The following is a 25,100-nucleotide window of genomic DNA, read 5'->3' as shown; positions in this document are numbered from 1 at the left end:
TTTTTTTGGCACAGCCAATAAAAAAAGTTGGGGGTTCAAAAAACCCCACAGTACCCCTGAAATGCATAGAAAACTGCTTTTTTTTGGCACAGCCAATAAAAAAATTGGGGGTTCAAAAAACCCCACAGTACCCCTGAAATGCATAGAAAACTGTTTTTTTTTGGCACAGCCAATAAAAAAATTGGGGGTTCAAAAAACCCCACAGTACCCCTGAAATGCATAGAAAACTGCTTTTTTTTGGCACAGCCAATAAAAAAATTGGGGGTTCAAAAAACCCCACAGTACCCCTGAAATGCATAGAAAACTGCTTTTTTTTGGCACAGCCAATAAAAAAATTGGGGGTTAAAAAAAACCCACAGTACCCCTGAAATGCATAGAAAACTGCTTTTTTTTGGCACAGCCAATAAAAAAATTGGGGGTTAAAAAAAACCCACAGTACCCCTGAAATGCATAGAAAACTGTTTTTTTTTGGCACAGCCAATAAAAAAATTGGGGGTTCAAAAAACCCCACAGTACCCCTGAAATGCATAGAAAACTGCTTTTTTTTTGGCACAGCCAATAAAAAAATTGGGGGTTCAAAAAACCCCACAGTACCCCTGAAATGCATAGAAAACTGCTTTTTTTTGGCACAGCCAAATAAGAAATTGGGGGTTTAAAAAACCCCACAGTACCCCTGAAATGCATAAAAAACTGTTTTTTTTCCAATAAAAAAATTGGGGGTTCAAAAAACCCCACAGTACCCCTGAAATGCATAAAAAATCTCAGAAAAAAGCGCATCGTGGCGTTTTGACCTTTCTAGCGATGAAAAAAGCGCATCGTGGCGTTTTGACCTTTCTAGCGATGAAAAAAGCGCATCATGGCGTTTTGACCTTTCTAGCGAAAAATGATGAAAAAAGCGCATCGTGGCGTTTTGACCTTTCTAGCGAAAAATGATGAAAACAGTTTTGACCTTTCTATCGATGAAAGGTCAAAGGTCAAAAGGTCTAAGGTCAAAAGGTCAAAGGTCAAAAGGTGAAAAAAGCGCATCGTGGGGTTTTGACATTTCTAGCGATGAAAAAAGCGCATCGTGGCGTTTTGACCTTTCTAGCGAAAAATGATGAAAAAAGCGCATCGTGGCGTTTTGACCTTTCTAGCGAAAAATTATGAAAAAAGCGCATCGTGGCGTTTTGACCTTTCTAGCGAAAAATGATGAAAAAAGCGCATCGTGGCGTTTTGACCTTTCTAGCGAAAAATGATGAAAAAAGTTTTGACCTTTCTAGCGATGAAAGGTCAAAGGTCAAAAGGTCAAAGGTCAAAAGTCAAAAGGTGAAAAAAGCGCATCGTGGCGTTTTGATCTTTCTAGCGAAAAATGATGAAAAAAGCGCATCGTGGCGTTTTGACCTTTCTAGCGAAAAATGATGAAAAAACCGCATCGTGGCGTTTTGACCTTTCTAGCGAAAAATGATGAAAAAAGCGCATCGTGGCGTTTTGACCTTTCTAGCGAAAAATGATGAAAACAGTTTTGACCTTTCTAGCGATGAAAGGTCAAAGGTCAAAAGGTGAAAGGTCAAAAGGTCAAAGGTCAAATGATGAAAAAAGCGCATCGTGGCGTTTTGACCTTTCTAGCGAAAAATGATGAAAAAAGCGCATCGTGGCGTTTTGACCTTTCTAGCGAAAAATGATGAAAAAAGCGCATCGTGGCGTTTTGACCTTTCTAGCGAAAAATGATGAAAAAAGTTTTGACCTTTCTAGCGATGAAAGGTCAAAGGTCAAAAGGTGAAAGGTCAAAAAGTCAAAGGTCAAAAGGTGAAAAAAGCGCATCGTGGCGTTTTGACCTTTCTAGCGAAAAATTATGAAAAAAGCGCATCGTGGCGTTTTGACCTTTCTAGCGAAAAATGATGAAAAAAGCGCATCGTGGCGTTTTGACCTTTCTAGCGAAAAATGATGAAAAAAGCGCATCGTGGCGTTTTGACCTTTATTTATTGCATTTGAGCCACGTACGGACCACCAATTGATGACATTTAGCCTCTCAGAACCAAAACTTTGAATATGTTGTTGTCGTTGGAAAATATTTTGTCCACAATTCCAATTCCCATTTTATTCTTGTAAATTAAGTAATGCAGATGTTTAGCAATAATGTAACTCTTGAGAGCGTAAAATGAAACCAAATGGACCCGTAACAGTTTGCAGAATTACAGTACAATTCAAGCACAACTCAAGACTGTTAACTGTGAGTGGACGACCCAATAAAGCATTACACTTGTTTACAAGAGGGTCCACCTTGTTCAATTCATCAAACATTTAGAACGGGAATTCATCATATCATTCATCATAAAGGAGGTAAAAAGGGAAAAGAAACATATACAGTGAGGGGAAAAAGGGGTGGGGCCGGTTTCGAATTGCAGCCGTCCGTAGAGAGCAGATTTGAAGGAGTCAACACACAACACGATGCAGTGTAAGCTTGTATAGATTGTCTATTTTCGGCAAATATATTGCATGTAGAACGACACCAGTACAGAATGATGAAGAACAATGTATGGCTTTTAAGTGGAAAGCTATTCCATGAATGCATTTATGACAGATTTAAGCCTACATAATATATACCTGTACATCCATGCGGCAGAAGGAATAAGTTGGGGAACAATATACATTATGAATGTATACATTGAGGATCATGCATGTATGAGGATCATTACGAAATAGAAGTAAATTTTATGTGGTATGACAGTAACTATAGTTCATGTGACGGCCCCCTGTATTGTACTATATGTTAGGGTGTATGGTATTATGGTATTAGTATGGTAATTATATTAGGTGGTCTGGTGTAGCTATATATATATATTATAGTTATAGTACACTTGGTTAGTTTATGGTTTATTTGCTTTGCTTACTTAATTTCTGTTCTCCTTATCTTGCAGTGGATTGGGGAGCAGAGCTGATGATCATGACAATCAGTCAAGTGGCGGCACCTGGGCCCGGTGCCGACGCCCTGTATAAAAGCCTGTCTCCCCAGTCCATTCCTCAGCTCTGTTGTGTTCAGTGCTCTCTTGCACTTCTCCCACTATGCACCTTTCCCAACACCTTTGTTAATACATTCAACATGCACTCATACCTTCCACTCATTCATACACGCACTACACTACTGACTACTGATTTCCACACCTCATCTGTTCATCTTGATTTTGATTTGGTTTGATATACTTATTTTTGATTACTTAAATTTATATTTCATTTGAGTACTGCGTCTTCCCTGTTTTTTGTTGTATACTTGGCTCCCCTAGGCCAGGTGTATAACAAATGGGGGCTCGTCCAGTGAATTCTGAATAGTTGTGCAGTAAGTTTGGAGAGTCAAGTGACTCACCCTTCTGCCTTTGTTCTCTGCTTTTGTTCTCTGCCGCGGTAGTCTATGGGCAACTTGGCCTTAATTAATGGGTTGTCTGCGCCGTGGTTTTGGGGTTTTGTGAATGAAGTGACGTCATTTGGGAACCATTCCGGGGTTTCCCTTGTCCATTCATCAGTCCGGTGAGTACAAACTACTAAGCGATGTTTACTTCAGCGTACACACTTGTGAATGTACTCGGACTTTGGGAGATGCAGTAATTTGTTTGATTATTTGAAGTTGATTTATTAAGTTTGGTTACTTTGCATTAATCTCTGTTTGATTAAGTTTGTGTGTGGAGAGGTTTTCCTGGTTGTTGTGCTGCTAAAGTAAATATATATATAATTATTATTATTATAGTATAAATATATATATAGTTTGCTTGGCTGGTTTTGTTTTTTGTTTGTATAAGAGTGTCTCTGGTAGGCGCGTTTAGTTCTGGGGAATAGAAAATAGCTCGCTGGGTCTAGGCCGGGGGGTGGTTTAGGTGAAAGGTGCGGCTGTAGCGGCTGTGCGTACGCACGGTCGTCTCGGGGGCACAGCTGAGAGGTGCATGTGGGTCGCCAGTTTCTGGTTGCCCTCCCTGCCTCTCGGTATCAGCTAGGCCTTTGCGGTGGCCTTCAGTGCATAAGTACCTTCCGCAAACCGGCATGAAGACGGGTGGAGTTAGCTTGGGGATTATATAGGCTAGAGGGGCACTTGTATTTTTGTATTTTTTTTCTACCAGCTGGGATCTTTAAGCGCGCACAGCCAGGATGGTAACTTTAGAGGCATTTATCGCCGGTCCATCTGAGGACCTGTTAATGCAATGCACCAAAGACCAACTAATTAAAATAGCAGACCACTATAAGATTAAACTTGATTCAAATGATAAGAAGACAAAGGAATCCATAGCTGTGGTTTTGAGGCACCATTTGTTTAAGAAGGAGTTTGCAGAGCCAGAGGTGTCTCCTCCTCCGTTTAACGCCGCATCGGCGGTGCCTACAGTAATGATGTCAGGGACAGGTTTAACTTTTGAACAACAAAAAGAGTTGATGATGATGCAGGCTGACCAAGAAAGAGCGAGGTTAGATGCGCAATATGTGATTGAGAAAATGAAACATGAGTCTGAGAAAATGAAACATGACTCTGAACAAACTAAATGGCAAGTAGAGCAAAACAGGCTTGACCTGATAAGGGACGGTAAAATTTCAGTTGCTGCACAAGTGTCCACCACAGAACCTGCTGAGTCCACAGGGGGTTTCGATATAGGTGGTAATTTACGGTTGGTCCCGAAGTTTAATGAACGTGATCCAGAGGCATTTTTTGCCACGTTTGAGCGTATGGCCGACGTGCGTAAATGGCCTGACTCTGCGCGCACATTGTTGTTGCAGTGCGTTTTGACTGGCAGGGCGCAGGAGGTTTATTCGGCGATGAGCGTGGCTGACAGCCAGGATTATGCTCGTGTCAAGGCAACGGTGCTGAAATCGTTCGAGCTCGTACCCGAGGCGTATCGCCAGCGTTTTAGGTTCTGGAAGAAACATGACAAGCAGAGTCATCTAGAATTCGCACGTGACCTGACTACGAGTTTTACGCGCTGGTATAACGCCTCGGAGGTAACTGAATTCGATGAGCTATGTGATCTAATGATTTTGGAGCAGTTCAAAAACTCTGTCCCACCTCGTGTGGCGACGTATATCAACGAGCAGAAAGCGCGCAACGCAACAGACGCGGCGGCGCTCGCTGATGATTTTGTCTTGACGCACCGTGGAGAGTTTAAAGCGGGCGGTGGCAACACTGCTAGTGAGTCTCGTGGCCGATCAGATAAACCTCTTCCTGCTGAAGCTAAAAGTAATTCTAATGGCAGTGGTAATTTGTGTGAGCCAGACAAGGTTTGCAATTACTGTCATAAACGGGGCCATTGGAAGTCTGAGTGTTTTAAGTTAAATGGAAACCCCAGGACTCAAAATTTTGCAGGACATTCGCAACCAAAAGGGGCTGGTGCTCCACGTCCGGTGTCCACTTGTGCTACACCTAATTGCGGCACAAATAAGGATACGTCAGTTGCAGCACTGGATTCTTACCGCCCGTTCATCATGAAAGGCTCTGTGGCTTTGCTGCAAAGTGGGGAAGAAGTGCCAGTAACTATTTTGAGGGACACAGGTGCTTTTGACTCATTTATTCAGGCTGGTGTTCTCCCTTTAACTCAGGATTCTGACACAGGTGACAAGGTGCCTATCCGTGGCATAGATATGAATATTCTGTGGGTTCCCTTGCATAATGTTTTCCTCAAATGTGAATTATTCCAGGGGGAAGCAAAGCTTGCTGTGCGCCCAGCGCTGCCGATCCCAGGGGTGACTGTGATCCTGGGGAACGACCTGGTTGGTGCTCGGGTGTGTGCAACGGTTCCTCCACCGGCAGTGGTGACGTCTGTTCCTTTGTTAACTGGGGGGATGGATAAAAGTGAACGTGACTTTCCAGAGGTTTTCTCAGCATGTGCGGTGACACGTGCAATGGCTAAGTTAAAGGGGAACTCTGAGTCACAAGAATCAGTTAAGTCTAAAGTGTCTGACAAGTTTGCAATACCTCTTGCTGATTTTCCACTGTCCATAACACGTGCAGATCTGGTGGCAGAGCAGCAGGCGGACCCGTCTCTGAAGGAGCTGGTGCTGCTGGTGCGACCAGACGATGAGATTCTTGACAGTGCTTGTGGGTATTTTCTGCAGAATTCCTTGTTGGTGAGAAAATGGCTGCCACATAATGGAAGGTTTGTGGGTGAACCTGTGTTTCAAATTGTGTTGCCAGATAAACTCCGCCAGTCAGTGTTAAAGGTAACACACAATGAATCTGGACATGCTGGTGTGAGAAAGACTTATGACAGGCTACTTAGGCATTTCTTTTGGCCTCGTATGAAGAGAGATGTGGCAACATTCATTAAAACATGTCATACATGCCAGTTAACTGACAAGCCTAATCAGAAGTTGAAACCAGCTCCATTGTACCCCATTCCGGCCATAAGCCAGCCTTTTGAACATCTAATCATAGACTGTGTTGGTCCTCTACCGCCCTCAAGGTCGGGAGCAGTCTATTTGTTAACAATAATGTGCCAGGCAACTCGCTACCCTGACGCTTATCCTCTCCGCACCATTACAACTCGGTCAGTTGTGCGTGCTCTGTCTCAGTTTATCTCTATTTTCGGCGTTCCTCAGGTCATTCAGTCTGACAAAGGTTCGAACTTCTGTTCGCATATGTTTTCTCAGGTCCTGAAACAGTTGCGTGTGCGCCACAATCAGAGCTCTGCATACCACGCTCAGAGTCAGGGGGCCTTGGAGCGTTTTCACCAAACGTTAAAAGCTATCCTGCGCGCATACTGCACTGAGATGGGTAAATACTGGGAAGAGGGTCTGCCGTGGCTGATGCTAGCTACTAGAGAGGTAACACAAGAGAGCACAGGGTTCAGTCCAAACGAGCTGGTCTTTTCTCATACAGTGAGAGGTCCATTGGCAGCACTGTCTGGAGATTGGATAGAGGCACAGCCTCCCAAAAATTTGATTGACTATGTTAATGGTTTTCGTCATCGGCTGTACACAGCTGGGGTGATGGCTAAAGAAAACTTAGCATCAGTTCAGGGTAAAATGAAACAGTTGTTTGATCTTAAAACCGAGCGCCGGGTGTAAAGTCCGGGAGACCAGGTGCTAGCCCTGCTCCCCATTGTCACTTCACCTTTTCAGGCAAAATCTTCTGGTCCACACACAGTGGTAAAAAAGGTCTCGGAGCTAAACTACATTATTTCAACGCCTAAACGTAGGAAGCCAAACCAGCTTTGCCATGTGAACTTGCTTAAGCCGTACTATGCACGCACTTCTGAAACACCAGTGTTGTGTGTGCAGCCAGAGGTTGGCTTGGCTCATGCAGTTTGCATGGCAGTTCCGGTGTTGTCTCCTAGTCGGGAGGTAGAGGAACATGGTTTGGGTACACCGGATCCAGCGTTGGTGCACGGTCGACTGAAAAATTCAGAATCGCTTGCGTGTCTTGATACAATGTTGGCTCATTTGCCTGCGACCGGCCGGGAGGAACTTGCAGAGGTAATCCGGGAGTTTCCAAGCCTATTTGGTGATACACCGACTTGTACTCATTTAATTGAACACGACATTGACATTGGCGATGCAAAGCCAATAAAACAGAGATTCTACAGGGTTAATGCAGACAAGCGTCAATATTTGGAAGCCGAGGTTGACTACATGTTGACAAACGGTATTGCGGAACCGTGTGCGTCTAGTTGGTCCTCACCTTGTATATTGGTCCCTAAACCAGACCGTACTTTTCGTTTTTGTTCGGATTTCCGTAAAGTGAACAATGTCACTAAACCCGACTCTTTCCCACTTCCTAGAATGGAAGATTGCATTGATCAGGTGGGCTCCGCTAAGTTCGTGAGTAAATTTGATTTACTGAAGGGTTACTGGCAGGTGCCTTTGTCAGCGAGAGCTCGTGAGATAGCCGCCTTTATTACACCTAATGGTCTTTATTCTTACAAGGTCATGCCGTTCGGATTGCGTAATGCGCCTGCTACCTTTCAGCGCCTTATGAATCAAGTGATTTGGGACATGCCAGGGTGTGCAGTATATCTCGATGACGTGGTAATCTATTCAGACACCTGGGAAGTTCATTTGGAGCGCATTCAGGAGCTGTTCAGTCGCCTGAGGGAGGCAAGGCTCACGGTCAATCTTGCAAAGTGTGAGTTCGCAAAGGCGACTGTAACCTACCTGGGTCGGGTGGTTGGGCAGGGCCAAGTCCGTCCAGTTGAGGCTAAAGTGCAAGCTGTTGAGCAGTATCCGGTTCCAACTACGAAGAAAGAGCTTATGCGCTTTCTGGGTCTAATAGGTTATTATCGTAGTTTTTGTAGGAACTTTTCAACTGTTGTGGCGCCTCTTACTAACCTACTGAAGTCGAAGGTACAGTTTGACTGGTCACCTACTTGCCAGGAAGCATTTGGGCAGGCTAAAGCACTCTTGTGTACCGCTCCTGTTTTGTCGGCTCCACGCTTTGACAGACCGTTTACGATCTACACGGATGCCAGTCATGTGGGTGCGGGGGCCGTACTCATGCAGGAGGACAATCTAGGAATAGATAAGCCGGTTAGCTTTTATTCCAAGAAATTCAACTCTTACCAGCTAAACTACTCAGTCATTGAAAAAGAGGGATTGGCTTTGATTTTAGCTTTACAACACTTTGACGTTTATGTAGGTGGTAGTACCCCTGTTGTCATTTATACAGACCATAACCCTCTGACTTTCCTCAACTCTCTACAGTGTCCAAACCAGAGGTTGATTCGTTGGTCACTGTTCCTGCAATCCTATGCCTTGGACATTCGTCATGTTAAAGGGACGGAGAACGTGGTGGCCGATGCGTTATCACAGGCTCCTCGTGACTGAGGTCCTAGTCCTACTCGTCTCCAGAGGTCCTCCTCGTGCTGCTGTCTTTCACCTCTTAAAAATGCTTCATTGAATTCGGTTGCTGGGGTGGAAGCCTGTGACAGGGTGATGGTGGCCTTTGGAGTAGAGGTTCAGTATGGTAGATAGGATGTTTATGTAAATAGTGGTCCGGTGATCCCCTTGGGACCCCGTCTTTATGGGGGGGGGGGGGTGTGACGGCCCCCTGTATTGTACTATATGTTAGGGTGTATGGTATTATGGTATTAGTATGGTAATTATATTAGGTGGTCTGGTGTAGCTATATATATATATTATAGTTATAGTACACTTGGTTAGTTTATGGTTTATTTGCTTTGCTTACTTAATTTCTGTTCTCCTTATCTTGCAGTGGATTGGGGAGCAGAGCTGATGATCATGACAATCAGTCAAGCGGCGGCACCTGGGCCCGGTGCCGACGCCCTGTATAAAAGCCTGTCTCCCCAGTCCCTTCCTCAGCTCTGTTGTGTTCAGTGCTCTCTTGCACTTCTCCCACTATGCACCTTTCCCAACACCTTTGTTAATACATTCAACTTCCACTCATTCATACACGCACTACACTACTGACTACTGATTTCCACACCTCATCTGTTCATCTTGATTTTGATTTGGTTTGATATACTTATTTTTGATTACTTAAATACATTTATATTTCATTTGAGTACTGCGTCTTCCCTGTTTTTTGTTGTATACTTGGCTCCCCTAGGCCAGGTGTATAACATTCATTAGAGAGTCCCTTGAGTTAAATGATTATGAAAAAATTGAGATGTTTAGCTATAAAAGGGGCCTTTGGTTGTGGCAGATTTCATTTGTCAAGCTTGGGAGAGAATACTCTGTATAACTCTGGGCTGTAAATGCAAATGTAACAATGGTGTCTTATAAACCCATGAGGATTGTATGGGCACTTAACATGTTGGCAACAAGCAACTTATTTAGTTGTAATTTATTTGTGAAGGACTGACAACTAATGGCATGACATGAGCAAACACAAGACACATGCACGCACTCATATTCCCCTTTTTTAAGCATGCCATGAGCAAACTTTTTATTTTTTTATTGTGGCTTTCACCTTTATTCTATATTTTTTTTATGGAGGGACAGACAGTAGGCTGACAGGAGATGGGGGGGAAGACATGCAGTAAAGGCCGTCGGTATTGGGAGTCGAACCCACGGCACACTGCCAGACCGGATTACCAGCCAAGGTGCATGGACCGCTGAGCCACGGCCCAGGCTGCCGCCATGAGCAAACATGATGATTATACACAGTATTACACCTTCTTGTGTTTAACGATACAATCCTTTCACTGCAATAATAACAAAACAAACTCTGTTTCTTTTCTTTTTTTACTATCTATGTGCATATTTTGGTATGAAAGCCTGCATTCTTATATCCATGTATACAACAGAAGGCACAATTAACCAGATACACACAACCTCCAGTATGTTTTAAACCACATTCCCCCAAAAACAACAATTCAATATAGTACGTTTTTATGCATTACGGCTCTAGCTTTTATCTCTTTGTTTGCATTCCCAATTTCCCCCTCGCTTAGAATTAAATCATTATGCAAAAGTAAAATTACAAGGTTTTCTTTTCTTTTTTAACTTATATTTTCAGGGGGATACTGATAAACAGTTTGGATGTTTGCGTCCCGTTTCAACTTTAAATACCGACGACTCAGCAAGCATACTCCAGATTCCTGAAAGGCTGCGTCAAACCTACAAGCGTACGTGCGTGGTACAGTCATTTGGATAAACGGCGGAGATGAAAGACATAGTGTTTGCGCTTTAACATGCCTGCTAGACTACTTGCACATTTTTTTTCTTCTTTCTTTTTTAGAAAAGTGCCAGCGTCTGGGTGTGTAATTACACACTAAATGCTGTGTTTTTTAGGTTTTGACTAAGGAAGTGGGTCCCTCCCCTCCCGTCCCGTCCCTACCAAGGGGCCAGTGAGGCGCTCCAACGTTGAAGCTCTGGGCCCTAGTGGTAAGAGGAAGGACTGCAGGCAGACCCGTGCACGGACACGTAGGACCATCACTCCCTACGTCACCCATACGTCACCCCGGACCTCAAATTTGAGGTCCGGAGGAGGTACTTCCGGCAGTCTTCCGGGTGCAGTCTTCCGGCAGTCTTCCGGTACTAGGCTTAATAAATATACTGTATCACAGTATCAGCACCTTATCCTGGTTAATTGCCTGTGTCAGTTTTCTCATGCGTGTGGAGAGGGAAAGTAAAAGCCACTTTTCTGCGTGAAATTGCGCGAAAATGCGCGTGCACGAGGCACGTGCACGAGGTGCGTGCACGCGCATTTTGCTACTGAACGTTCAGCACCTGCTAGTGTAAACATCTTCCCGCGGCCCTGATTTCCGGTGTGAGATACCGGCGTACAACCAAGTATAAAGAATGAGAGGGAAAGACACAAGATTACAGTTTGAAATGAAGAGAGAGAAAGCGAGTGAGTGACCGTTACATATAGAAAATATGAGAGTGGGGGAGAAAAGGGAAGAGAAGAGGACAAGGGAAAAGGAAACAAACGGTAAGATATGAGAATGAAAACACACATCTACAGATTAAATGAGGTATTGCACAGATTATTAAAAAAAAAAGCATAAAGGCAACAAAAATGTACAGCAAGTCAAGAACATTTACAACTAGAAAAAGTGCCCCTCGGGGCACAGGTCTCCACCAGGGAAGTTCAGGTTGTGGCCTCCTGGTGGCGCTATAATAGGCCAATGTGAAAAGGGTGCCATTTCTTCATACGCCTTTGATGGCAATTGGATGATTTGAGGCATTTTGTTCCAAAAATGTGTTTTGCAAAAATCAACCTGTTGGTGGCGCTATAACAGGCCAATGTGAAAAGGGTGAGATATATTCCTCAGCCTAGTAAGAAAATGTGTGAAAGATTTCACGTCAATTGCACGCTGCGTTCATGATTTGAGGCTTTTGTTGAAAACGGCAATCTTGCAAACTGTGAAAGCCAATTATAGCCAATTAGGATGGAATATGAAATATCGGACAGATCCGACTTGCGCACATGACCATAGAGATACTGTGTAACTATTTGTGAGATTTTTGGACAGAATCTGAAGGAGTAATATCAAAAAATGTGTTTTACAAAAGTCGGCCTCCTGGTGGCGCTATAAAAGGCAGATGCGGAAAATGCAGGTCAAAGGTTTGTCCTTGGCCTCTAGGGAGTGTGCATGCAACGTTTCACGCAGATCGGTGCAGTTTTAGGTAAAACATGTGAAAAGCTGCCTCATGGTGGCGCTATAACAGGCCGTTCTGGAAAATGTGGGGCAGAGGTTCATCGTTGGCATCCAGGGAGTGTGTGTGCAAAGTTTGGCATCGACCGGGTTAACGGTGCCGGAGATTAGCTGGTAACAGACGGACGGAAGGACGGACGGACACACACACACGGACACACGGACGGAGTGCAAAACATACTTTCTCCCCATGCCTTCGGCCTGGTGGAGACAATTATCATCTGAGATTAAGGTTTCAATGACAGGACACGGTTTAGTGTCATTATCATCTCTATGGGATAGAAGGGGGTCAGGGAGGGAGGGAGGGAGGGAGGGAGCTAGTCGTCCCACTCATCATCATCCTCAAAGTCCTCATCTTCATCGTCATCATCGTCCTCATCTGTGGAGGAGAGGGCATTTATTTATACAAATATGTCAAATTGACAGTACAAGAGATAGAGCAGTGTAACATTAAGTTAAGTCATATAGAGTACTCTAAGGGTATGTTCACACTAGCCAACTTTAAAAGAAAATAGGCAGCACCTCATTACATTTAAGGTGGCCTTACACTAGCCGATAATGGCTAGTGGCGTGTCACCTGTCAGCAGGGAGTGTTGGGCGGGAGGAGTAGCATGAATGAAGGCCCTACGTCCTGCCGGCGGTGGCTGGTGAGTCAGTAGGATACAGCAGGGACAACACACGTATGTGGGGAGGAACCAATTGGGCATAATGACTAAATTGTGGAGGAAAAACGGGCTACTCTGAATTAAAATAAACAAATAATGCATTTGTTTGTATGTAATGTGTTTTGTTGTTATTATTTTTTTCTTTTTTGTATTTATGGACATTTCCTGATGTTTCTTCGAAGATTTTGTTGAGTATTTGTGCTGCCATGGGGTTGTGGGGGGAAAATATGTGAATAATTGCTTTGAAAATACTATGTTGTAAAGAAAAATCAATAAACTTAAAATAAATGTGTAAAATAAAATAATACTAATAGAAATAAAGTGTATGGTCGATTGCGTCAAAAGGTGCACATAATGGTGTGATATGTACGTATCTGTGTCTCCATGTGTTCTGTGTGTGTACCTGAAGAGTGAATGGCCTTGCTTCTCTTCTGCATCACCTCCATCAGAGCTCCTACGATGCCCGCCGACGGAGCGGCGCTGGCGGGGGAGGATTCTTCCCCTTTCTGGAGGACAACCAGAGAACACACCGGTTAGCACACAGGGCTTCTCATTTCATGTCAAAGACCCGCAAAATGTATATGGATCTGGTCTACGGACCACCATCTGGAAATATTTTGTGCCGCTATACAAGATGTGTGATAGGGTTGAAAACGTTCCAAAAGTATTCAATAGCCGATGACAAAATGATGCCGATCTACAAGCTCAAGTGGTTGAAACGATTTTGATATGATTTTGATATTAACTCATTCTGCTGGGGTCCCTGCCCAGACACAAGATCACCATTTGAACTAAGAAAATAAAATGGAAAATCTGTGGCTGGGCAATCTGTGGCTGGGCAATCATCAGAAAATATATCAATTCAAACTGTATTTACAGCCGAAGCCAATAGAAGACATACAGACAATTAAAAAAACATACAAAACAAAAAGATCTCTCATAAAATAATCTATAAGAGGCAGACATACAGTCATACCAGTGTTTCCACATAAGAGAACGGTATCTAACAATGCTATACCTGGGATTGGTCAACACCTAATAATCACCTCATTACATGAGGACATGAGGTTTCTCAAGAGAGCCCGGAAGGTGGTTAGCTCAGAGTCGCAGAATAGCTGACTAGCACTGCCACCGCGAGGCTTCTTCAGGAGAATCCTGAGAGCATCACTAGTGTAAGCCACCTTAACCCATTCTGAACGGGGACCCCTTTTGGTGTTTTAAAGCATTATGTTATACTTTAGCTATTGAAAAATAGCAGATCTCGGTGCCGCGTTATGAGCTTGTAGATCTGCTATTTTTTGAAAAATCGTGAAAATGTGCCTCAAATCTTTGAATATATATTCTTTCAGAGTTTAATTTTTTGTTTTATTTAAATCTTTGCTTCTGGGGGGGGGGGGGTCCCTAGAACAACATATTTTCAGATGGGGGTCGGCAGCATATTACATATGATTTTTGGGGTCCTTGACATGAAATATTGAGAACCACTGATATAGAAACATGGGGTTTTTCAGAAAAAAATACATTTTAATTTTTTATTTTTTTAAATTTCGATGTCAGGCCTAAATGGGTTAAGAGCTGTATACAACAGGGTGCAGTACGCTCTAAATAGATTAATGATGTGCCCCAAATATTTGCAACGGCTGAGAGAGGGTTTGATCCGACAAGTAGAACACTGGAAAATGTCGTTTCTGGTCCTCCCTTGGTCCTGCAAATCAATAGAGGGTATGCGCATGCATAAAGTGAATGGCAAATCGAGTGGCAAATCGAGTGGCAAAGTGAGTGGCAAAGTGAGTTTAATGTCGTTTAATGCAATCATATTTGACTTTTCTGTGTGGATGTATGAGCTGTCAAGGCCAGAAAGTAATTTTTTGGCACTCAGTAGGCGTTCCCGCATAACTTCCTGGTTTGATGATGATGTCACGCGCATACCCTCTATACCACACTCTTTTTGACATCAAACTTAACCCCAATATTCAGAGCAAAATGTGCTGTAGCTGTTTGAACAACCCTGCACTACTCGGTGGATACAATGGCCAAATCATCTGCGTACATAAAATGGTTGATCAAGGTTGTTACCCATCGTGCAGCCAGTCCTACACCCTCCCAGCAGCCTCGACAGGTCACCCATGTACAGATTGAAGAGGGCGGGGGGGGGGGGACGGGGGGGGGGGGGGGGGGACGACAGCAGCCCCCACTGCCGTACCCTGTTGCTTACGCGTATATCTTTTCTACGTCCCGAGCATAGACATGGCAACGCCCCGCCCTGCCTCCGATTGGCCTAGCGACACTGTACCAGAGTTTCCTCCGAGGTGGAAGATACATGCTGGATAGTCTGCTGCGAGGTTACTCCGTGGTGGGAAATAAATAATTCAAGAACGATATAATACAGGAGAATGACAGCTTGGCACGCGCGACAGTAACTTCTTTTTTGTAGAAGAGGCAAACTAATATTGTTTATGCCGTTGGCCTGTTTATTTGTCTGTGTAAAACATTGAAACATTATTGTACTGTAAAAAGGTCTCTTTTCCCTTGATGTTTATCTTTTTTTGTATAATAGTATTAGTTTACTAGAATTAGATTAATACCTTGATCTTTATCTTGTTTAGTATAATAGTATTAGTTTACTAGAATTAGATTAATACTCGATAATCAACACTAACACTTTAATTTAGAACACAGCCAAATCAAATCATAGTACATACGTGTTAAATCAATTATTCAATCAAAGCAAACGGCACAAACAATATTAGTTTGCCTCTTCTACAAAAATGAAAGTTACAAGTTACTGTCGCGTGTTGCCATTCTCTTGTACTTGTACTATTTCCCACCACAGAGTAACCTCGCATCTCGGAGGACAGGCAAGACAGGCAGTGTCGGTAGGCCAATCAGAGGCAGGCGGGGCGTTACCATGCCTATGCTCGGACGCACTAGATTCTAGATTCACACTGGGTCTATAGATGTCCATACTCCCTACCTCGCCAGCCTCATCCTTAAAGGGACACTTCACCCTTTTTGCAAAAAGATATATGTTAATGACGTTTAGAAGCTTTAGAACACTTTCCTGGGGGTCTTTATGTGTGTAATATGTGGTTTTAGATATTTTAGATTGTAGCAGTGAGCCCGGTGTCTCTGATGTCATGGACACTGGGCTCACTTCCTTCCTGGACTACAATTCCCATAATTCTTTGGTGCACTGCTCCTCCTTGTGGATAGGGAGAGGGCTGTCTACTGAGACAACATGTAGTCCAGGAAGGAAGTGAGCCGTTTGTTGAGACGCATAAACAGATTTTTAACTGACCTATGACCCCGATCTGAAAATGTTTTGTGTCAGGAACTGACACAAAACATTGTGTCAGTTCGACGTTTACGCCGCGGACAAAGCCAACTCGGCTCGTGAAAAGTCATGACAATAAACGTGTAAAATTGTATCCTGCCTTTTTTTCCCCTTCTTTCTAATTATTGTGATTATTGTCATGATTTGTCATGGCTTTGTCTGCGGCGGAAAGGCCTTTATATAAATACTTTTTGAAAGTCTATGGGGAAAATGAACGGGGAATTATTTTCCGGGCCTCTCGCCGGGGGCGGGAGTGCGGCGCTCTATAGGCTATATACTGTAAGCTTCAGCTTTCTGTAGCTTTTAAACTATGCTGAAAAGACAAAATCAGCAGGAATCACAGTGTTATAAATGTAATAATTTCTAATAAATATTCCTATTCATGCTTGCTTGAATGCTTAATTTCATCCTTGAAACTACACAATAAATAAGTCAAGTATGGTGTTACCAAAACATTTTCCAAATAAACGCCACTTTTGGCCTCCTCAATTTTCTGTCCTCACTTTTTAATCCTCAATTCCGTGCTCAGCCAATCAAATCATTGCTATGGGGAACACACGCACACACAAAGATGGGCATAGGAGGGGCTGGCGCCCCTCAAAAGAATAATAAAAACGTTTGTCTAGTTGGTATAATGTTACTCTCGTATACGTGTTGGTCTTTCACTGCAAACCCACACATAACAGGCATATACTGTAGGAAAGAAAAACTGGAAGTGAATATTCAGCGACTTACAATTCAACCCATGAGTAATGACACGACACAATCTGCAACTGTAAGTGATGTATGTCACCGTAGATGGACTGTGAAATCCACTTGTAAGATGCAGATGGTCACACCACGCTAGAGTCAACAACATGCATCTATTCTAGACCTGCTTTAAACTGCTGGTACTAATACCATTCAGTTTCCAATTTACACCACTAGGAGGCAACCTTGCACTATAACCTCTGCAGTCATCTCAGTTAGGGTGCACTGCATTGAGTTTCTGCTGCAAGCGCACTGTATATAATAATTATATAACACACATGGTTTGAGTTCACTTCACACACATACAAGTGCATTTTACGTTAAAGGTCTGGTGACAATTTTTTTTGTAATTTTTCTTATTCTTTTTTATATGTTTTCTGAGCTCAATTGCACCCAAAAAACCTGATAACATTCAGTAGATTTTCTGTGGTCTGGGGTTTTCTGGCTCAAACAAGTGCTCTGATTTGCCTGTGGACTGTGATGTAACGGTCCACAAATCCCATGATTTCACCCTTTGTCAGCCTTCTGATTGGTCCCTGACTGACTAACCAACATGCTCTTTCTGCCTTGTTCCACCCTGGTTCCGCCTTGTTTATGTTGAATTTGCTAAAAACAAACAACAAAAAACTAAAAACAAACATGACATGCCCAGTCACCAGGCTGCACATGTGATGTTCCTTTTTACTGACTGAATTGAATGCACAGAATATCAATATGAAGCAACTGAAAAACATGTTTCAATGTTGTGGATGGAGAGAACAGATTTTTGTCCAACCACGAAATGGCAACCAATGGGTGCGAAGAGGGGCACAACCATGGGCGGGACTTGACAAAAGGGTGAATTTGCCAGCAGACGTCACTGTTGAGGGATTTTGCCCGTTTTCATTGCAGCTCAAAAGGCTTCAGAACACAGAGAAAACCCCGGGCCACAGAAAATACACTGAATGTACAAAGTTCAGGTTGAGTGGCTGTAATTGAGGACATAAAACCTAAAAAAAAAAAGAAAAAAAAATGAAACCTTTAAGATGTGACCTGTCTATCACAGCAGGTCCATGCGTAGAGACCTACCACTCCACCTGGGAGGGCCTGAGGGACACAATGGCAACAAGGATTACACTTTATCACAAAAGGGATTTCTTACATACATTTTATATATTACTGTTGCTGGGCAGACACCTTTTCATCTCCATATTTCTGGGTGCCTGCCATGCAATGGCAGAAACACAGGTTGAAATCTAAAACGCATACTTAATCGTAGTAATTATTATAATCAATACGCGAAACTTTGACATCTATGGCCGGCCGCACGGTTTGCCAAAGCCCCGCAATATATACATCAAAACGTGCGGCTCGGCCGGGAATGGTGGGTTTGTGCTTTTCTTTCCGATTCGCGTTACCGTGCTGACGTAATTCGCAATAAACGACGCGAAAAATGCCCCATTCAAAGTCGATGGGGAGACGCGGGTAAAAACAGAAAACGACACGTTACTTTGGAGCCACATTGCTCTGGCATACTGGTACGTAGAAACACGATTTAAACGTCAAACAGCACACGAGGCCATCGACTTTGTCGTGGTTCAGACGGAATTCGAATACGTTGCACGGTTTGCCCGCTATCGCAGTTCAAAGTGTGTGTGGTCTGAGCAATATTCTCGACTCAGAGTGTCGCACGCCCAGAGAGAGAACGGGTTAGAGTGAGAAGCCACTGTGAAGCCTGTACCGAAATTCTCCGAACAAATCGTCCTCACGGCCAAAATATTCACTTTACACGCATGGGTTTCGGTAATTTTGTAGCCACACTCGTCCTCTTTCACCCAATGTCACAACCATAGCACAGATACATACAGTACGTGAACTACAGCCCTGAAAGCGACAGGTGTACCATCATAATGTGTAAAAAACTCCATGTTAACTGCCTGAATGACTCAGCAATTTTTTCATCACAAACACAATTCTTAACTCGCTCTTATAACCACGTTTTTTTATCGTACCAATACCACGATCACACACGGCGTACCTCAATGTCTCGGGTCACTCACGGCGAAAACAAAAATCGCATTCGACTTTTACTTTTTGCGATAGAGCAATTTGTTCGGACATACGTTCTGTCATTGAGAGTCACTGTGCTTTTAACTTTCAATACTGTTTGCATTTGCATAGACTAGCCCAGGTGAAAATGATACTTTGTTAATGATTCAAGGTCAAGTTGACCACCTCTCACACACGCGAGCGCACACACGCACATGCACGCACATGCACACATGTGCATGCACACACACACATTGAAAGTCAATGGAGAAAATCGGGGAAACACGTAACTCTGTCATTTCTCAACCGTTTCAGACGTGGGGCGGCTCGCCGGAACCGGGCCGCCCCCCTGAGCGAAACCAAATGGACCCCTTAGCATGTTAGCATTAGCATGTTAGCATTAGCATGTTAGCATTAGCATGAGGGCATGTTAGCATTAGTATGTTAGCATGTTAGCATTAGCATGTTAGCATTAGCAAGTTAGCATTAGCATGTTAGTCATTTCTCAACCGTTTCAGACGCGGGGCGGCTCGCCGGAACCGGGCCGCCCCCCTGAGTGAAACCAAATGGACCCCTTAGCATATTAGCATGTTAGCATGTTAGCATATTAGCATGTTAGCATTATAATGTTAACATTAGCATGTTAGCATTAGCATGTTAGCATTGGCATGTTAGCATTGGCATGTTAGCATTAGCATGTTAGCATTAACATGTTAGCATGTTAGCATTAGCATGTTAGCATTAGCATGTTAGCATTAACATGTTAACATGTTAGCATTAGTATGTTAGCATGTTAACATGTTAGCATTAGCATTAGCATGTTAGCATGTTAACATTAGCATGTTAGCATGTTAGCATAAGCATGTTAGCATTAGCATGTTAGCATGTTAACATTAGCATGTTAGCATGTTAGCATAAGCATGTTAGCATTAGCATGTTAGCATATTAGCATTATAATGTTAACATTAACATGTTAGCATTAGCATGTTAGCATTAGCATGTTAGCATGTTAGCATTAACATGTTAACATGTTAGCATTAGCATGTTAGCATTAGCATGTTAGCATGTTAACATTAGCATGTTAGCATGTTAGCATAAGCATGTTAGCATTAGCATGTTAGCATAGAGATGAGATGTCATTATGTCTCTGCCTTCTTAAAGACAACAAACAGAGAGATGTGGTGTCATTATGTCTCTGCCTTCTTAAATACAACAAACAGGGAGATGAGATGTCATTATGTCTCTGCCTTCTTAAAGACAACAACAGAGATGAGGTGTCATTATGTCTCTGCCTTCTTGAAGACAACAAACAGAGAGATGAGGTGTCATTATGTCTCTGCCTTCTTAAAGACAAAAAACAGAAAGATGAGGTGTCATTATGTCTCTGCCTTCTTAAAGAAAACAAACAGAGAGATGAGGTGTCATTATGTCTCTGCCTTCTTAAAGACAACAAACAGAGAGATGAGGTGTCATTATGTCTCTGCCTTCTTAAAGACAACAAACAGAGAGATGATATGTCATTATGTCTCTGCCTTCTTAAAGACAACAAACAGAGAGATGAGGTGTCATTATGTCTCTGCCTTCTTATAGACAACAAACAGAGAGATGAGGTGTCATTATAATTGTAGATCTGCATATGTAGATTGAGGATGCTATGAAGTAGTGAACATGATGTATATCTGCTTAACATGAAAGTTTCATTCTATCTCACCAAATGTCCGCTTGGCGACCAAGTGACCCGACTAGTAGGACTTTAGTTTTACCATGTTACTGTATGTCTAATCAGTTTTCTGTATTATCTATTGAGACACAGCGTACAGTATTACTTGAGTGATTTCCAAGAGGTCAAGTAAATGGAGTGTAAAGAAAATGAAAGTGTTGTAAAGCAGTGGTCCTTGAGGGGGTTCCAGGTGGTCCCCAGGCAACCAAATGGACCTTTATACATATTTAACTCTAGATGGGGACATATGAGGTTATTGCCAACAGAAATGATTATATTCTGACCTGGGGTGAGCTCTGGATGGACCTCAGAGGGACCTGTGAGCTATGGATGGACCTCAGACGGTGTTCCTGATGAAGCCCAGTGGACTGACATGCAGAGCACAGGTCATAGTTAGGACACACTGTACACTTATACCTGGTCCCCACAACATCTCCCTCACAGCCGTCACACCCCACGCCAGGGTGCACGAAGGAAGGATCTGGCAAACAAAACAAGAGAAATGTATCCGTATGAATGAATAAACTATTATTAAATAGAGTTTAAAACTAGAAGAAGTTCTCCTCAGAGCACAGGTCTCTGCCAAGCCGTAGCTAAAGACCTTATGGTGGCGCTACACCAGGACAATGTGATACAGAGCAAAAAAAGAAGGAAAAAGCAATAACATAAAATAACATCATAATGTCGCAGAACATAAAACAACACTGGAGAAAAAAGGCAGGGAATCAGGCAGAAAAGTGAGTACATGGGAAAAAAACACAGATGTTTTAAAATTCAACTAAAAGCAAGAGTGAAGCAATAGTCTTTTGGGCTGTGCTAATGGAGGTTCTTCTGTGGCCTACCGAGGGAGGTTCTAGTGTGGCCTACTGAGGGAGGTTCTATTGTGGCCTACTGAGGGAGGTTCTAGTGTGGCCTACTGAGGGAGGTTATAGTGTGGCCTACTGAGGGAGGTTCTTCTGTGGCCTACTGATGGAGGTGCTAGTGTGGCCTACTGGGGGAGGTTCTAGTGTCTTCTACTGGGGGAGGTTCTAGTGTGGCCTACTGAGGGAGGTTCTAGTGTGTTCTACTGGGGGAGGTTCTAGTGTGGCCTACTGAGGGAGGTTCTAGTGTGTTCTACTGGGGGAGGTTCTAGTGTGGCCTACTGTGGGAGGTTCTAGTGTGTTCTACTGGGGGAGGTTCTAGTGTGGCCTACTGAGGGAGGTTCTAGTGTGTTCTACTGGGGGAGGTTCTAGTGTGTTCTACTGGGGGAGGTTCTAGTGTGGCCTACTGAGGGAGGTTCTAGTGTGGTCTACTGAGGGAGGTTCTAGTGTGGTCTACTGAGGGAGGTAGTTCTGGGTGCCTGCCATGCAATGGCAGAAACACAGGTTGAAATCTAAAACGCATACCTAATCGTAATAATAATAATAATCAAGACGCGAAACTTTGTCCGCTATGGCCGGCCGCACGGTTTGCCAAAGCCCCGCAATATATACATCAAAACGTGCGGCTCGGCCGGGAATGGTGTGCTTGTGCTTTTCTTTACGATTCGCGTTACCGTGCCGACGTAATTCGCAATAAACGATGCGAAAAATGCCCCATTCAAAGTCGATGGGGAAACGCGTGGAAAAACAGAAAACGACACGTTACTTTGGAGCCACATTGCTCTGGCATACTGGTACGTAGAAACACGATTTAAACGTCAAACAGCACACGAGGCCATCGACTTTGTGGTGGTTCAGACGGAATTCGAATACGTTGCACGGTTTGCCCGGTATCGCAGTTCAAAGTGTGTGTGGTCTGAGCAATATTCTCGACTCAGAGTGTCGCACGCCCAGAGAGAGAGCGGGTTAGAGTGAGAAGCCACTGTGAAGCCTGTACCGAAATTCTCCGAACAAATCGTCGTCACGGCCAACATATTCACTTTACACGCATGGGTTTCGGTAATTTTGTAGCCACACTTGTCCTCTTTCACCCAATGTCACAACCATAGCCCAGATACACACAGTACGTGAACTACAGCCCTGAAAGCGACAGGTGTACCATCATAATGTGTCATAAACTCCATGTTAACTGCCTGAATGACTCAGCATTTTTTTCATCACAGACACAATTCTTAACTCGCTCTTATAACCACGTTTTTTATCGTACCAATACCGCATAAGGCGTACCGCAATGTCTCGGGTCACTCACGGCGAAAACAAAAATCGCATTCGACTTTTACTTTTTGCGACAGAGCAATTTGTTCGGACATACGTTCTCTCAATGAGACAGTCACTGTGCTTTTAACTTTCAATACTGTTTGCATTTGCATAGACTAGCCCAGGTGAAAATGATACTTTGTTAATGATTCAAGGTCAAGTTGACCACCTCTCACACACGCGCGTGCACACATGTGCATGCCCACACACGCATGTTAGCATTAGCATGTTAGCATGTTAGCATTACCATGTTAGTATGTTAGCATTAGCATGTTAACATTAGCATGTTAGCATTAGCATGTTAGCATGTTAGCATTAGCATGTTAGCATTAGCATGTTAGCATTAGCATGTTAGTATGTTAGCATTAGCATGTTAACATTAGCATGTTAGCATTAGCATGTTAGCATGTTAGCATTAGCATGTTAGCATTAGCATGTTAGCATTAGCATATTAGCATGTTAGCATTAGCATGTTAGCATTAGCATGTTAGCATTAACATGTTAGCATTAGCATGTTAACATGTTACGAACCGGGCCGCCCCCCTGAGCGAAACCAAATGGACCCCTTAGCATGTTAGCATTAGCATGTTAGCATTAGCATGTTAGCATGTTAGCATGTTAGCATGTTAGCATGTTAGCATTAGCATGTTAGCATTAGCATGAGGGCATGTTAGCATTAGCATGTTAACATTAGCATGTTGTCATTTCTCAACTGTTTCAGACGCGGGGCGGCTCGCCGGAACCGGGCCGCCCCCCTGAGCGAAACCAAATGGATCCCTTAGCATATTAGCATGTTAGCATTAACATGTTAGCATGTTAGCATTAGCATGTTAGTATTAACATGTTAGCATGTTAACATTAGCATGTTAGCATGCTAGCATTAGCATGTTAGCATTAGCATGTTAGCATGTTAGCATTAACATGTTAACATGTTAGCATTAGCATGTTAGCATGTTAGCATTAGCATTAGCATGTTAGCATGTTAGCATGTTAACATTAGCATGTTAGCATGTTAGCATAAGCATGTTAGCATTAGCATGTTAGCATTAGCATGTTAGCATGTTAACATTAGCATGTTAGCATGTTAGCATAAGCATGTTAGCATTAGCATGTTAGCATTAGCATGTTAGTATTAGCATGTTTGTGGCAACGTAATGCGCAATAAACTTAGACAAAATACCCCATTGAAAGTCAATGGGGAGACCTGGCTTACATGTAACCAAATGAACCGTTACAGGGTCCAATATCATCAAATGGTGGTCCGTGGCTCAAATGCTGCACAGACTTGGCGAGCTGCAGGCACCCAGTCAAATTTCCTGAAATTTGTTTCTAGTTAAATATAGACTTATTTCTCCTCTACAGCTGCTATTTTACATTTTACACTTTAAAATGCGCGCCTGCTCAGACTGCCTATTTTCTGTCTCGTCTCAAGGCCAGTCCAGGCCACTTGACTGACAGCTGACAGGTGGCTTGGGCACGCCCACTTTCTGAAAGAAAAGCAGCTTTGAAATAATTTTAGCTTGCTTTATTTTTTCAGCTTCTAGTGTCCTAATGACGTGGCAAGATACATACCTTCACTTCCAATCTGTGATCTTGCAGACATCTCTGCCTTCTTAAAGACAACAAACAGAGAGATGAGGTGTCATTATGTCTCTGCCTTCTTAAAGACAACAAACAGAGATGAGGTGTCATTATGTCTCTGCCTTCTTAAAGACAACAAACAGAGAGATGAGATGTCATTATGTCTCTGCCTTCTTAAAGACAACAAACAGAGAGATGAGATGTCATTATGTCTCTGCCTTCTTAAATACAACAAACAGAGAGATGAGATGTCATTGTGTCTCTGCCTTCTTAAAGACAACAAACAGAGATGTGGTGTCATTATGTCTCTGCCTTCTTAAAGACAACAAACAGAGAGATGAGGTGTCATTATGTCTCTGCCTTCTTAAAGACAACAAACAGAGAGATAAAGGCCCTTTTTGAAACTAGCTCCTCGCCACTCACCCTACACACTTCCACTTGGTTTGAGCATAGATATATAAATAATAGAGACAGCACTGGGATTCCCATCCCATCCAGTGCCGTCTCTATGATTGATATATCTATGCTCAAACCAAGTGGAAGTGTGTAGGGTGAGTGGCAAGGAGCTAGTTTCAAAAAGGGGGGAGGTGTCATTATGTCTCTGCCTTCTTATAGAAAACAAACAGAGAGATGAGGTGTCATTATGTCTCTGCCTTCCTTAAAGACAACAAACAGAGAGATGGGGTGTCATTATGTCTCTGCCTTCTTAAAGACAACAAACAGAGAGATGAGGTGTCATTATGTCTCTGCCTTCTTATAGACAACAAACAGAGAGAT

At 43.2% G+C, this 25,100-nt stretch overlaps 1 protein-coding gene across 1 annotated transcript in view; it reads right to left on the bottom strand.

Annotated features, from left to right (window-relative positions):
• Positions 1-12,308: 12,308 nt before the first annotated feature.
• LOC306930855 (uncharacterized protein) overlaps positions 12,309-25,100 on the bottom strand; it is a 68,978-nt gene continuing 56,186 nt past the window's right edge. Inside the window, exons 18-19 of the mRNA XM_079511951.1 lie at positions 13,137-13,239; positions 12,309-12,447 (exon numbers count right to left, since the gene is read on the bottom strand). Of these exons, the coding sequence (XP_079368077.1) occupies positions 12,386-12,447; positions 13,137-13,239 (165 nt within the window). The 3' untranslated portion in view covers positions 12,309-12,385. The remainder of the gene's footprint in view (positions 12,448-13,136; positions 13,240-25,100) is intronic.

This window comes from Electrona antarctica (genome assembly GCF_951216825.1).
Source record: "Electrona antarctica genome assembly, chromosome: 10".
In the NCBI taxonomy this organism is placed as follows: domain Eukaryota; kingdom Metazoa; phylum Chordata; class Actinopteri; order Myctophiformes; family Myctophidae; genus Electrona; species Electrona antarctica.
Note: the sequence above shows the minus strand (reverse complement) of the source record. Positions and strands in the feature narration are given on the sequence as shown.